The 15,489-nt window shown below is 41.5% G+C and overlaps 1 protein-coding gene across 2 annotated transcripts in view; it reads right to left on the reverse strand.

Moving 5' to 3' along the window:
- The window catches only part of DCP1B (decapping mRNA 1B), a 306,108-nt gene that overhangs the window by 161,544 nt on the left and 129,075 nt on the right, over positions 1 to 15,489 (reverse strand). The window contains exon 6 of one of the 2 annotated variants that reach the window (XM_053718854.1): positions 7,729 to 7,848. The exons of the other annotated variant lie outside the window; for it this stretch is intronic. Coding sequence (XP_053574829.1) covers positions 7,729 to 7,848 — 120 coding nt within the window. The remainder of the gene's footprint in view (positions 1 to 7,728; positions 7,849 to 15,489) is intronic. 2 annotated transcript variants of the gene reach the window in all.

The following is a 15,489-nucleotide window of genomic DNA, read 5'->3' on the forward strand; positions in this document are numbered from 1 at the left end:
GACCCTGCCCAATGACAGTCCAGCACCGAAATACCAGGCAATTCCTCTCTGAACAAGAGAAACAACAACCCCAGACGATCATTTCGGCCTTCTGTGGGCCTCGTCAGTGAGGTGCAGTCGCATCTCTCTAAGGGCATGTGTGCAAGGAGTCCACGTCTGGTTTCCCCTTTTACTCTTAGGGAGACCCAAGAGCAATTTGCATAAATAAAAAGAGAGAGAGAGATGCACTCAGCTGAGACAGAACAAAAGCTGGAAAAACTTCCGTGCCTGTTCATTTTATTATAGTGTGTCACTCAGGGTGCATACTCTTTTAGCACACTATGCCCCTTCACAGAGAAAAAATATCCTGTAGCATATCAGTCTGACCCTGCCCAATGACAGTCCAGCACCGAAATACCAGGCAATTCCTCTCTGAACAAGAGAAACAACAACCCCAGACGATCGTTTCGGCCTTCTGTGGGCCTCGTCAGTGAGGTGCAGTCGCATCTCTCTAAGGGCATGTGTGCAAGGAGTCCACGTCTGGTTTCCCCTTTTACTCTTAGGGAGACCCAAGAGCAATTTGCATAAATAAAAAGAGAGAGAGAGATGCACTCAGCTGAGACGGAACAAAAGCTGGAAAAACTTCCGTGCCTGTTCATTTTATTATAGTGTGTCACTCAGGGTGCATACTCTTTTAGCACACTATGCCCCTTCACAGAGAAAAAATATCCTGTAGCATATCAGTCTGACCCTGCCCAATGACAGTCCAGCACCGAAATACCAGGCAATTCCTCTCTGAACAAGAGAAACAACAACCCCAGACGATCGTTTCGGCCTTCTGTGGGCCTCGTCAGTGAGGTGCAGTCGCATCTCTCTAAGGGCATGTGTGCAAGGAGTCCACGTCTGGTTTCCCCTTTTACTCTTAGGGAGACCCAAGAGCAATTTGCATAAATAAAAAGAGAGAGAGAGATGCACTCAGCTGAGACAGAACAAAAGCTGGAAAAACTTCCGTGCCTGTTCATTTTATTATAGTGTGTCACTCAGGGTGCATACTCTTTTAGCACACTATGCCCCTTCACAGAGAAAAAATATCCTGTAGCATATCAGTCTGACCCTGCCCAATGACAGTCCAGCACCGAAATACCAGGCAATTCCTCTCTGAACAAGAGAAACAACAACCCCAGACGATCGTTTCGGCCTTCTGTGGGCCTCGTCAGTGAGGTGCAGTCGCATCTCTCTAAGGGCATGTGTGCAAGGAGTCCACGTCTGGTTTCCCCTTTTACTCTTAGGGAGACCCAAGAGCAATTTGCATAAATAAAAAGAGAGAGAGAGATGCACTCAGCTGAGACAGAACAAAAGCTGGAAAAACTTCCGTGCCTGTTCATTTTATTATAGTGTGTCACTCAGGGTGCATACTCTTTTAGCACACTATGCCCCTTCACAGAGAAAAAATATCCTGTAGCATATCAGTCTGACCCTGCCCAATGACAGTCCAGCACCGAAATACCAGGCAATTCCTCTCTGAACAAGAGAAACAACAACCCCAGACGATCGTTTCGGCCTTCTGTGGGCCTCGTCAGTGAGGTGCAGTCGCATCTCTCTAAGGGCATGTGTGCAAGGAGTCCACGTCTGGTTTCCCCTTTTACTCTTAGGGAGACCCAAGAGCAATTTGCATAAATAAAAAGAGAGAGAGAGATGCACTCAGCTGAGAAGGCCGAAACGATCGTCTGGGGTTGTTGTTTCTCTTGTTCAGAGAAGAATTGCCTGGTATTTCGGTGCTGGACTGTCATTGGGCAGGGTCAGACTGATATGCTACAGGATATTTTTTCTCTGTGAAGGGGCATAGTGTGCTAAAAGAGTATGCACCCTGAGTGGCACCCAAAAATGAAAAGGCACGGAAGTTTTTCCAGCTTTTGTTCTGTCTCAGCTGAGTGCATCTCTCTCTTTTTATATTTATGCAAATTGCTCTTAGGTCTCCCTAAGAGTAAAAGGGGAAACCAGACGTGGACTCCTTGCACACATGCCCTTAGAGAGATGCGACTGCACCTCACTGACGAGGCCCACAGAAGGCCGAAACGATCGTCTGGGGTTGTTGTTTCTCTTGTTCAGAGAAGAATTGCCTGGTATTTCGGTGCTGGACTGTCATTGGGCAGGGTCAGACTGATATGCTACAGGATATTTTTTCTCTGTGAAGGGGCATAGTGTGCTAAAAGAGTATGCACCCTGAGTGGCACCCAAAAATGAAAAGGCACGGAAGTTTTTCCAGCTTTTGTTCTGTCTCAGCTGAGTGCATCTCTCTCTTTTTATATTTATGCAAATTGCTCTTAGGTCTCCCTAAGAGTAAAAGGGGAAACCAGACGTGGACTCCTTGCACACATGCCCTTAGAGAGATGCGACTGCACCTCACTGACGAGGCCCACAGAAGGCCGAAACGATCGTCTGGGGTTGTTGTTTCTCTTGTTCAGAGAAGAATTGCCTGGTATTTCGGTGCTGGACTGTCATTGGGCAGGGTCAGACTGATATGCTACAGGATATTTTTTCTCTGTGAAGGGGCATAGTGTGCTAAAAGAGTATGCACCCTGAGTGGCACCCAAAAATGAAAAGGCACGGAAGTTTTTCCAGCTTTTGTTCTGTCTCAGCTGAGTGCATCTCTCTCTTTTTATATTTATGCAAATTGCTCTTAGGTCTCCCTAAGAGTAAAAGGGGAAACCAGACGTGGACTCCTTGCACACATGCCCTTAGAGAGATGCGACTGCACCTCACTGACGAGGCCCACAGAAGGCCGAAACGATCGTCTGGGGTTGTTGTTTCTCTTGTTCAGAGAAGAATTGCCTGGTATTTCGGTGCTGGACTGTCATTGGGCAGGGTCAGACTGATATGCTACAGGATATTTTTTCTCTGTGAAGGGGCATAGTGTGCTAAAAGAGTATGCACCCTGAGTGGCACCCAAAAATGAAAAGGCACGGAAGTTTTTCCAGCTTTTGTTCTGTCTCAGCTGAGTGCATCTCTCTCTTTTTATATTTATGCGGAATCAAATAAGGCAGGAACTCTTCTAGCAAGGCTGCTGCGCACAAAAAGAAACAATTCATACATACACAAGATAAGAACATCCGGGGGTGAATACATACAAGACTCTAGGGGTATAGTTGAAGGTTTTAAAACATATTATAGAGACCTGTATAATTTACCAACACCGGCTTCTTTAAACAGGAGGGAAGACCATACTACATATCTGCATGAGATAGACCTCCCAATACTGCCACCCAAAATAACGGAGGAACTAGAAAGCCCTATTACACAACAAGAAGTAGTGGCGGTAATCAATAGCTTACCAGGTCACAAAAGTCCTGGACCGGATGGTTTCTCCAATGCTTACTATAAGCAATTTAAGGATATATTAGCCCCACACTTAACTAGCCTATTCAATGCAATAGACGAAGACACGACATGGTCTAAACAGATATTAGAAGCACACATAACGATTATACCCAAACCGGGGAAAGATGCCACTAGAGTAGAGAACTACAGGCCCATATCTTTATTAAACTCAGATATAAAGATTTACACCAAAATTCTGGCCAAAAGATTAAACAAAATACTACCCCAACTAATACATGTAGACCAATCTGGTTTTGTCCCTGGCAGAGAAGCCAGGGACAACACTATACGTACAGTATACCTCATAGAACATGTAAATAGAACTAGAGAACCAACAATTTTTATTTCTACAGATGCCGAGAAGGCGTTTGACCGCCTGGATTGGGGGTTTCTCGAGGCATGCTTAATTAGATTTGGCTTTGGAACCAAAATGATAGCAAGAATTTTTAGTGTCTATAATAAACCCTCTGCGAGGGTGAAGGCCAACGATACTCTGTCAGATAGTTTTCAGATATATAACGGGACAAGGCAGGGATGTCCATTATCCCCGCTCCTGTTGGCATTGTCCATGGAAGGTCTAGCAGCGCATATCCATGAAAATGATAAGATTCATGGTATTAAAATAGGCCCGAACGAATATAAACTCACACTATATGCGGACGATGTATTAATATCTATGACATCACCTACCACATCGTTCCCACACTTACTATCTGAATTCAAAAAGTTTGGAGAGATCTCAAATTTTTTAATAAACCCACAAAAATCAGAAATCCTTAACATAAATATGAATGCTGTACAATTCTCACTCTTAAAACACATTTGCCCATATAAATTACAAACTCTACAGATTAAATATTTAGGTATTGCACTAACACCCTTGACATCCCAACTTTATCAACAAAATTATGTACCCCTGCTACATAGATTAAGAATGGAACTAAAAACTTGGCGTGATAAACCTTTATCCTGGTGGGGTAGGATACAGGCTATCAAGATGACCATACTGCCACAAATTTTATACATTTTACAGACAGTTCCGGTGCCGCTCCCTAGGGCTTTCCTGTGTAACATCCAAAAAGACATTAACTTATTCATATGGGGGGAAATTAGGCCCAGAATAAATAAATCGACTATGTACAGACCCTTGGGCAGTGGGGGGATTGGGGTCCCTAACATAGAGAGGTACTACAACGCAATAATACTCCAGCGAGTGCTGGATTGGCACGATAAAATAGAGCAAAAGGCATGGATGACTATAGATTCTCATCTTTTGAGAGCCCCGACCCCAGGCGCACTGTGCTGGATATCTCCAGGAGCTAGACCATCCTTAGTTGAGACCTCAGGACTGTACACACATATCTTTGAAAAATGGGACTCGTTAAGGGACTCCAAGTTGGGCATCTCTTCCAGAGTCTCTCCATTAGCTCCTATCTCATATAACGCAGAATTTATGGGGGGCCTAGAGTTCCATAGACACACTAGGGGTGAACTGGGATACACAGTACCATTTATAAAATTGACCACTAATGGCACATTAAAGCAAAGACAGGACTTGGAGGCGGTAGAGGGGGGTAGTTTTTCCTCCTGGCTAAAGTATGCGCAACTGAAACATCTGTCTCACAACTCCAAGTATAAGACAGACCTATTCAGACCCACTACAAGATTTGAGAAATTATGCTTACTAGAGGCAATACCTAGAGGAACCTTATCTATTGCGAGAGGATTACTGGAAGATACACTAATTAATTCTCTCCCTTCATACACCACACGTTGGCAGGCAGAATTGGGGACAACCCTTACAACTCAGGACTGGGAGAACATATTTTTCATTACTCGCAAGTCTTCTGCAGCGCCAAAAATCCTAGAACTTAATCATAAGATTTTGACTCGCTGGTACTTAACCCCAGAACGCCTACGATATATATACCCTAACGTAGATGACAGATGCTGGAGGGGTTGTGGGGGGAGAGGCACTATGTTGCATATTTGGTGGCAATGTGAGAAAATACAACCCCTCTGGTTAACAGTTGAGATGGTCTTTCAGACCATCATAGACTTATCTTTCGTGTTGACCCCAGTTACGGCATTGCTGAACCACAGACCAGAGGGCATATGCAGAATTAGATGGAAACTCTTGCAAATAGGACTAAATAGTGCTAGGAATTTGATAGCTAGGAGGTGGAAGTCCACTACACCTCCCTCTAGAACAGAGTGGATCTAGAACACCACCACGCTCCTATCACAGGAGGAGTATGTGTACTTTCGAAAGAAAATGCTAACTAGATTTTACGACATTAAGTTTTACTGGGAATCTTATCTGGGTACCCAGCCGGACACCTAACCCTGAACCACAGCCCACTCCCCTGACAAGAGAAATTTATCCTTGTTCATCTAAATCCTTATCTAACCCCTCTTGCTTCCGCATTTCTTTTTTTTCCTTTTCCTTCTATACTGTCCCGCTTTGTCTTCCTCTTCTCTTTCTACCTGCGAGGTCCTGCTTCAGGCATCAGGTTTATCACCTGAATTGTTGTTCTTTACATTTTCGTACAAGTGTATGTAAATGTTCTTTTCTTTGAAGTATTAATTTTGTTTTTTAGTTCATTTTTGTTAGTGGAAGGACAAGTAAACAAGTCTATATGTATAAATAAGCTATAAGCATATGGAGACTGTAACCTATATTTATGGTATCAGAACATTGTTAATAACAACTGCTTGCGGTGGCGAGTATGTCGTCCACCTTGGGCAGTGGAAACGCATGGACTTAATGACTGCACTGATATATATGTACAATCACGACTCTGCCTCTGTATATTACATTGTACATTCTATGTTATGCACAATATTGTAAATTTCAATAAAAATATTGTAAAAAAAAAAAAAAAAAAAGCAGCGTTGGGACCTCTCAACGCTGCTTTTTAAGGCTAACGCAAAACTCGTAATCTAGGTGACTGTATTTACATATTTGGATAAAATCTATTCCGCATCTTCGCCCTTCTCTCTAACTAGAACTACTCTTTGTTTGTCCTGTTAACCATTTATTAACTCTGTGCTTAGTGTATTCAGCGTTAGCTGGCATTTTTTTTTTAATTTTAAGACAATTTTAAATCCTTTCTAAATGCATCACTGTGCTGTCAGTTTCTCTATCCAATTAGCTGATTTATCCTCTTTTAGCATCACTAAATTACATTTCTCAAATTTCTAAATTCTTTACCTAGTAACTGCAGGCTCCCTCCCCACCTCCTTCACCACAACCAACATCAAGCCCAGACAACACTTATTTAATATGGCACACTAACTACAAGAGACAGGGCTTGATATTGTTGCACATGATATATAAAGTATGTTTGTATTTTGCTGACATGTTGTGTATAATTGACAAAGATCCAATTCTAGGACTGTAATATTGGAGTGTAAGCTCGGAAAAAAATTGAAGCATATTATTGAATGGAAAAAAAAATAGAAAAAAAAGGATATCAACTGCAAGGTGTGTAATACTTTATTTTAATATATTTTACATGTGTTTTGTTATACTGCGATCGAGCTCAACACATAACTCACAACTATTAATTTAAGTGATAGTTAGAGTGGCCAAGTTATCCATTGAAAGTATAGGTTGCGACATTCTCTGGTAAATTCTTCTTTGCCATGGGCTTGTAATTCCAGATTGTGCACTATTCTTAGCATGAGCCCGCAATATTGATAGTGCACCCTCCGCTATCAATAGCACTCCACTAGTAATCTAAACCATAGGTCTCTGCAATCAATAGAATAATAAAAAATGTTCGGATGCATCAGGGTATTTTCTTGTTGCAGTTTTATGCCCGTTTAAAGGGAAGAAACAGCAAATATGGCGTTAGATACAGTTTATAATCAAATTAGTAGCAAAAGAGACTATCCGTGCAAAACAGTCACGAATAGCAGCCTTTCAGTTAATGGGAATATTAAAGCAACAGGAAATCGGAACAATTTAATTTTGGAAGCAAATAAAATGTTCCAATACTGAACAAGTCTCTCTCTTTTTATGTTTCATATCTATATCTAAAATCATTGCTCGTACAGAAGACCACACTAATTTGGAATTCTGTTTTAGCCATCTTCACTTTGTACAGAAAATACATTAATCACCTTGCCAATGATAACCAATTCTGCCAGAACATTAGTCTGCAGTTTTCTCCAGGGAATAAAAATAAATGAAAGCTGAAAGACCTACAACATAAAACACTTTCACTACCAGCCATGCTTGGTGAGAGCCTGCAGTTCCAAAATTAAATTCACTGCTATTTCTATAGCCTTTGTTAATTATAGCAAACAATATACAGGAGTCCTTTTGCACTGTTACAGTGGTCTACCTGAATCCTAGTGTTTTACCGAATCGGTCTTCTGTTGCTGGTCCTCATTGGGTTTAACCGCTATGGGTTTGATGAGATTTGGGTTGTTGTAGATAGCCGATGAGCTGGTTATTTGCTTGGGCTCAGAAGAGGACTTACACTGTAGTGGAAAAAATGAAAAAATAAAATTTATGGTTACCTGATAAATAATTTTCTTTCAGGATGGTGAGTCCACGAGCCTTGTGTGGGATTGAATTCCCACCACTAGGAGGCAGCAAAGAACCCCAAACAACAAGAGCTTTTAAGCCCTCCCACCTCCCTGTACTACTCAGACTTACATATAGCCCAGCAGAGGAAATAAATAGAAAGGCAGGAAAGACAAAGCAAGGTATAGAGAGGTGCAAGTAAAATTAAATTGGGAGGGGTCCGGTGGACTCTGACCATCTTGATAGAAAATAATTATCAGGTAAGCATATTGTTTTATTTAATATGATGGTGATAGTCCACGAGCCTTGACATGTGGGATTTAATACACAAGCTGTGGAGTCCACCACAAGGAAGGGGTGGAACAAGACAAGGCAGTTGCTATTTGGGTTGAAGGACTATCTTGCCAAAAATCGCTTCCAGAGAAGCAAAAACAAAAAAACTGTAACATTTGGTAAAAGTATGTAAGGAAGGCTATGTTGGCAAATTTGTTCCATTGAAGCTTTATTTTTGAAAGCCCACGAAGTAGAAACTGATCTAGTGGAATGAGAATGTTTTGGGGGCGACCTTCCCCCCACTAAGTACAGTGGGGCAAAAAAGTATTTAGTCAGCCACCAATTGTGCAAGTTCTCCCACTTAAGAAGATGAGAGAGGCCTGTAATTTTCATCATAGGTATACCTCAACTATGAGAGACAAAATGTGGAAACAAATCCAGACAATCACATTGTCTGATTTGGAAAGAATATATTTGCATATTATGGTGGAAAAAAACATCATTTATGTAAGAACTTACCTGATAAATTCATTTCTTTCATATTAGAAAGAGTCCATGAACTAGTGACGTATGGGATATACATTCCTACCAGGAGGGGCAAAGTTTCCCAAACCTTAAAATGCCTATAAATACACCCCTCACCACACCCACAATTCAGTTTAACGAATAGCCAAGTAGTGGGGTGATAAGAAAGGAGCGAAAGCATCAAAAATAAGGAATTGGAATAATTGTGCTTTATACAAAAAAATCATAACCACCACAAAAAGGGTGGGCCTCATGGACTCTTGCTAATATGAAAGAAATTAATTTATCAGGTAAGTTCTTACATAAATTATGTTTTCTTTCATGTAATTAGCAAGAGTCCATGAACTAGTGACGTATGGGATAGCAGATACCCAAGATGTGGAACTTCCACGCAAGAGTCACTAAAGAGTGAGGGATAAAATAAAGACAGCCAATGCCGCTGAAAAATTAATCCACAACCCAAATCAAAAGTTTAAATTTTTATAATGAAAAAAACTGAAATTATAAGCAGAAGAATCAAACTGAAACAGCTGCCTGAAGTACTATTCTACCAAAAACTGCTTCTGAAGAAGAGAAAACACCAAAATGGTAGAATTTAGTAAAAGTATGCAAAGAAGACCAAGTCGTTGCTTTGCAAATCTGATCAACAGAAGCTTCATTCTTAAAAGCCCAGGAAGTAGAAACTGACCTAGTAGAATGAGCCGTAATCCTCTGAGGCGGGGATTAACCAGACTCCAAATAAGCATGATGAATCAAAAGCTTAAACCAAGATGCCAAAGAAATGGCAGACGCCTTCTGACCTTTCCTAAAACCAGAAAAGATAACAAATAGACTAGAAGTCTTTCTGAAATCTGAGTAGCTTCAACATAATATTTAAAAACTCTTACCACATCCAAAGAATGTAAGAATCTTTCCAAAGAATTCTTAGGATTAGGACACAAGAAAGGGACAATAATTCCTCTACTAATGTTGTTAGAATTCACAACTAAGGTAAAAATCGAAATGAAGACAGCAAAACCACCTAATCCTGATGAAAAATCAGAAAAAGGAGACTCACAAGAAAGAGCAGATAATTCAAAAACTGTTCTAGCTGAAGAGATGTCTAAAATTACTTTCATGGAAAGTATTGTTCCTTTTAATGTCCAAAGAAAGCATATGCTCAAACGGAAGAGCCTGTAAGGCCCTCAGAACCAAATTAAGACTCCAAGGAGGAGAAATTGGCTTAATGACAGGCTTGATACAAACCAAAGCCTGAACAAAACAATGAATAACAGAAAGATTAGCAAATTTTTCTGTGAAAACAGCACAGAAAAAGCAGAGATTTGTCCTTTCAAAGAACTTGCAGACAAAAACCCTTATCCAAACCATCCAGAAGAAACTATAAAATCCTAGGAATTCTAAAAGATGCCAAGGGAATTTATGAGAAGAGCATCATGAGATGTAAATCTTCCAAACTCGATAAAAAATCTTACTAGACACAGATTTACGAGCCTTCAACATAGTATTAATCACTGAGTCAGAGAAACTTCTATGACTAAGTACTAAGCGTTAAATTTCCATACCATCAAATTAATAATTTGAGTTCCTGATGGAAAAAATGAATGTTAAGATAAAAGGTCTGGCCTTAATGGAAGTGACCAAGATTGGCAACTGGACATCCGAACAAGAACCATATACCAAAACCTGTGTGGCCATGCTGGAGCCACCAGCAACACAAGATTGCTCCCTGATGATTTTGAAAATCACTCTAAAAAGAAGAACCAGAGGCGAAAAAATATAGGCAGATTGAAAACTCCAAGGAAGTGTCAATGCATACACTGCTTCTGCCTGAGGATCCCTGGACCTGAATAGGCCCCCGGGAAGTTCCTTGTTTAGATGAGATGCCATCAGATCTATTTCTGGAAGCCCTCACATCTGAACAATTTGAAAAAAAACACATCTGGGTAAAGAGACCATTCTCCCGGATGTATAGCTTGATAAACAGAGATAATCCGCTTCCCAATTGTCTATACCTGGGAAATGGACCGCAGAAATTAGACAAAAGCTGGATTTAGCCCAAGCAAGTATCCGAGATACTTCTTCACAGCCTAAGGACTGAGAGTCCCACCCTGATGATTGACATACGCCACAGTTGTGACATTGTCTGTCTGAAAAACAATAAACGACTCTTTCTTCAAAAAGAAGCCAAAACTGAAGAACTCTGAGAAATGCACAGAGTTCCAAAATATCGAATGGTAATCTCGCCTCCTGAGATTTCCAAACCCCTTGTACTGACAGAGATCCCCAGACAGCCTCCCAACCTAAAAGACTCGCGTCTGTAGTAAGAGACCCGTAGAACTATATGATGGTGATCTAACCACCAAGTCAAAGATAGTTGAACATTGGGATTCAAAGATATAAAAAGTGATATCCTAGAATCCCTGCACCATTAATTCAGCATAAAAAACTGGAAAGGTTTCCTATGAAAATGAGCACAGGGAATCTAATCCAATGCTGCAGCCATGACACCTAAAACTTCCATGCATATAGCAACTGAAGGAAATAATAGAGACTGAAGGTTCCGACAAACGGAACCCAATAAAATTGTCACTTGTCTGTTAGAGACAAAGACATTGACACAATCTATCTGGAAACCTAAAAAAGGTGACCCTTGTCTGAGGAATCAAAGAGCTTTTGATAAAAAGATCCTCTAACCATGTGAGATCGTATGAGATTCCACAGAACAAAAAGACTGAGCCAGTACCACGAGACCGTCCAAATAAGGAAACACTGAGAACCTTGAAAAGATTCTTAGAGCTGTCGCTAGACCAGAAGGAAAAGCAACAAATTGGTAATGTTTGTCAAAAAAAGAGAATCTCAGAAAATTAAAATAATCTGAATGAAAACAGAAAATGAAGATATGCATCTATTGTATCTATTGTAAGCAAATAATGCCCTCACTGACCAAAAGGCAGAATAGACCATATAAACACCATTCTAAAAGATGGTACACTTATGACAATTCAAAAAGATTTTCTATCTTTGGGACAATGAATAGTTTTGAATAAAAACCCCAAACCCTGTTCCTTAAATGGAACTGGTATAAATACCCCAGAAAACTCCAGGTCTGAGCAGCGCCTTGAGCCCCAGCGGGTGACCAGCCGCGCTTCACAAGTACCCAATACATACAGGTCTGAAACACACTTCAGGAAAGTGTGAGCCTTACTGGAATAGCTGGAATATGTTAGAGAAAAAAAAGACTTCTCACAGGCGGTTTTACTCTGAATCCTATTCTGTACCCAAATCTAAGAAGTTTGGACCGAATTGAACCTAACAATCTTTAAAAAGTCTTAACCTGCCCCTTACCAGCTAAGCTGGAATAAGAACCGCACCTACATGCAAATTTGGGGAGCTGACTTTGATATTTAAAATGGCTTAAATTGAATGAAGAAAACTTCCAATTATAAACATGTTACTTGGGGAAGAAATAGGATTCCGTTCCTTAGTAAGAACAAAAACTAATATAAGCTTAAGATTTAGTCTTAGAGCTCAATCTTGAAGCCCAGAGTAACCGTAGAAGAATTGAATCCAATTGTGAACCAAATAATTGATTACCTTGGAAAAAAAGAAATATGGAATTTAGAAAACAGAATTTATGTTTACCTGATAAATTTCTTTCTCCTACGGTGTGTCCGGTCCACGGCTTCATCCTTACTTGTGGGATATTCTCATTCCCTACAGGAAGTGGCAAAGAGAGCACACAGCAAAGCTGTCCATATAGTCCCCCCTCTAGCTCCGCCCCCCAGTCATTCGACCGACGGTTAGGAGAAAAAGGAGAACCATAGGGTGCAGTGGTGACTGTAGTGTACAGGAAACAAAAATTTTAAACCTGACAAAAAGCCAGGGCGGGCCGTGGACCGGACACACCGTAGGAGAAAGAAATTTATCAGGTAAACATAAATTCTGTTTTCTCCTACATTGGTGTGTCCGGTCCACGGCTTCATCCTTACTTGTGGGAACCAATACCAAAGCTTTAGGACACGGATGAAGGGAGGGAACAAGTCAGGTAACCTAAACGGAAGGCACCACTGCTTGTAAAAACTTTCTCCCAAAAATAGCCTCCGAAGAAGCACAAAGTATCGAATTTGTAAAATTTGGCAAATGTATGCAGAAAAGACCACGTCGCTGCCTTACATATCTGTTCAACAGAAGCCTTATTCTTGAAAGCCCATGTGGAAGCCACAGCTCTAGTAGAGTGAGCTGTAATTCGTTCAGGAGGCTGCCGTCCGGCAGTCTCATAAGCCAATCGGATGATGCTTTTTAGCCAGAAGGAAAGAGAGGTAGCAGTAGCTTTCTGACCTCTCCTCTTACCAGAATAGACGACAAACAAGGATGATGTCTGTCTGAAATCCTTTGTTGCTTCTAAATAGAATTTTAAAGCACCAACCACATCCAGATTATGTAACAAACGTTCCTTCTTAGAAACTGGATTCGAACACAGAGAAGGAACAACTATTTCCTGGTTAATATTCCTATTGGAAACCACTTTTGGAAGAAAACCAGGCTTGGTACGTAAAACTACCTTATCTGTATGAAAAAAACAGATAGGGTGAATTACACTGCAAAGCAGACAATTCAGAAACTCTTCTAGCAGAAGAAATAGCAACCAAAAACAAAACTTTCCAAGATAGTAACTTAATATCTATGGAATGTAAAGGTTCAAACGGAACCCCTTGAAGAACTGAAAGAACTAAGTTTAGACTCCATAGAGGAGTCACAGGTCTGTAGACAGACTTGATTCTGACTAACGCCTGTACAAACGCTTGAACATCTGGCACGGCTGCCAGACGTTTGAGCAACAAAACAGACAGATCAGATATCTGTCCCTTTAGAGAACTAGCTGACAGACCTTTCTCCAATCCCTCTTGGAGAAAGGAAAGTATTCTTGGAATCTTAATTTTACTCCATGAGTAACCCTTGGATTCGCACCAACAGAGATATTTTTGCCATATCTTATGGTAAATTTTCCTGGTCACAGGCTTTCTGGCCTGAACCAGAGTATCTATAACAGATTCCGAAAACCCACGCTTAGATAAAATCAAGCGTTCAATCTCCAAGCAGTCAGTTGCAGAGAAACTAGGTTTGAATGTTCGAATGGACCTTGTACTAGAAGGTCCTGTCTCAAAGGTAGCTTCCATGGTGGAACCGATGACATTCACCAGGTCTGCATACCAAGTCCTGCGTGGCCACGCAGGAACTATTAGAATCACCGAAGCCTTCTCCTGTTTGATCCTGGCTACTAGCCTGGGAAGGAGAGGAAACGGTGGAAAGACATAAGCTAGATTGAATGACCAAGGCGCCACTAATGCATCCACCAATGTCGCCTTGGGATCCCTGGACCTGGACCCGTAGCGTGGAACCTTGGAGTTCTGACGAGACGCCAACAGATCCATATCTGGAATGCCCCATAGTTGAGTTAACTGGGCAAAGACCTCCGGGTGAAGTTCCCACTCCCCCGGATGGAAAGTCTGATGACTCAAATAATCCGCCTCCCAGTTGTCTACTCCTGGGATGTGAATTGCAGATAGATGGCAGGAGTGATCCTCCGCCCATTTGATTATCTTGGATACTTCTCTCATCGCCAGGGAACTCTTTGTTCCTCCCTGATGATTGATGTACGCCACAGTCGTCATGTTGTCCGACTGAAATCTTATAAATTTGGCCTTCGCTAATTGAGGCCAAGCCAGGAGTGCATTGAATATCACTCTCAGTTCCAAAATGTTTATCGGGAGAAGAGATTCTTCCCGAGACCATAGACCCTGAGCTTTCAGGGAGTCCCAGACCGCGCCCTAGCCTAAGAGACTGGCGTCGGTCATGACAATGATCCATTCTGGTCTGCGGAAACTCATTCCCTGAGACAGGTGATCCTGAGACTACCACCAGAGGAGCGATTCTCTGGTTTTCTGGTCCATTTGTATCTGGGGAGACAAATCTGCATAATCCCCATTCCACTGCCTGAGCATGCACAATTGCAGTGGTCTTAGATGAATTCTGGCAAACGGGACTATGTCCATTGCTGCAACCATTAGACCGATTACCTCCATGCACTGAGCCACAGACGGCTGAGGAATGGCGTGAAGAACTCGACAAGCATTTGAAAGTTTGACTTCCTGACCTCCGTCAGAAAGATTTTCATTTCTACCGAGTCTATTATTGTTCCCAGGAAAGGAACCCTTGTGACCGGGGACAGAGAACTTTTTTCTACGTTCACCTTCCACCCGTGAGACCTTAGGAAGGCAAGAACAATATCTGTATGAGCCTTGGCTCTGGGAAAAGACAACGCCTGTATTAAGATGTCGTCCAGGTAAGGTGCTACTGCAATGCCCCGCGGTCTTAGTACCGCTAGAAGGGACCCTAGCACCTTTGTGAAAATTCTGGGAGCGGTGGCTAACCCAAAAGGAAGAGCCACGAACTGGTAATGCTTGTCCAGAAAGGCGAACCTTAAGAACTGATAGTGATTTTTGTGGATAGGAATATGCAGGTATGCATCCTTTAGGTCCACGGTAGTCGTGTATTGATCCTCCTGGATCATTGGTAAAATTGTTCCAATTGTTTCCATTTTGAATGATGGAACTTTGAGGAATTTGATTAGGATCTTTAAATCCAGAATTGGCCTGAACGTTCCCTCCTTTTTGGGAACTACAAACAGGTTTGAGTAAAAAGTAAGAATGCCTGTTTCCTTATATGTCTAAAGATAAGTGAGACATGAGGAACCTTCCCCTTGGGGAAAGGTCTTTGAACTCTAGAAGGTACCCCTG

Source organism: Bombina bombina, chromosome 6 (genome assembly GCF_027579735.1).
Source record: "Bombina bombina isolate aBomBom1 chromosome 6, aBomBom1.pri, whole genome shotgun sequence".
Classification (NCBI taxonomy): domain Eukaryota; kingdom Metazoa; phylum Chordata; class Amphibia; order Anura; family Bombinatoridae; genus Bombina; species Bombina bombina.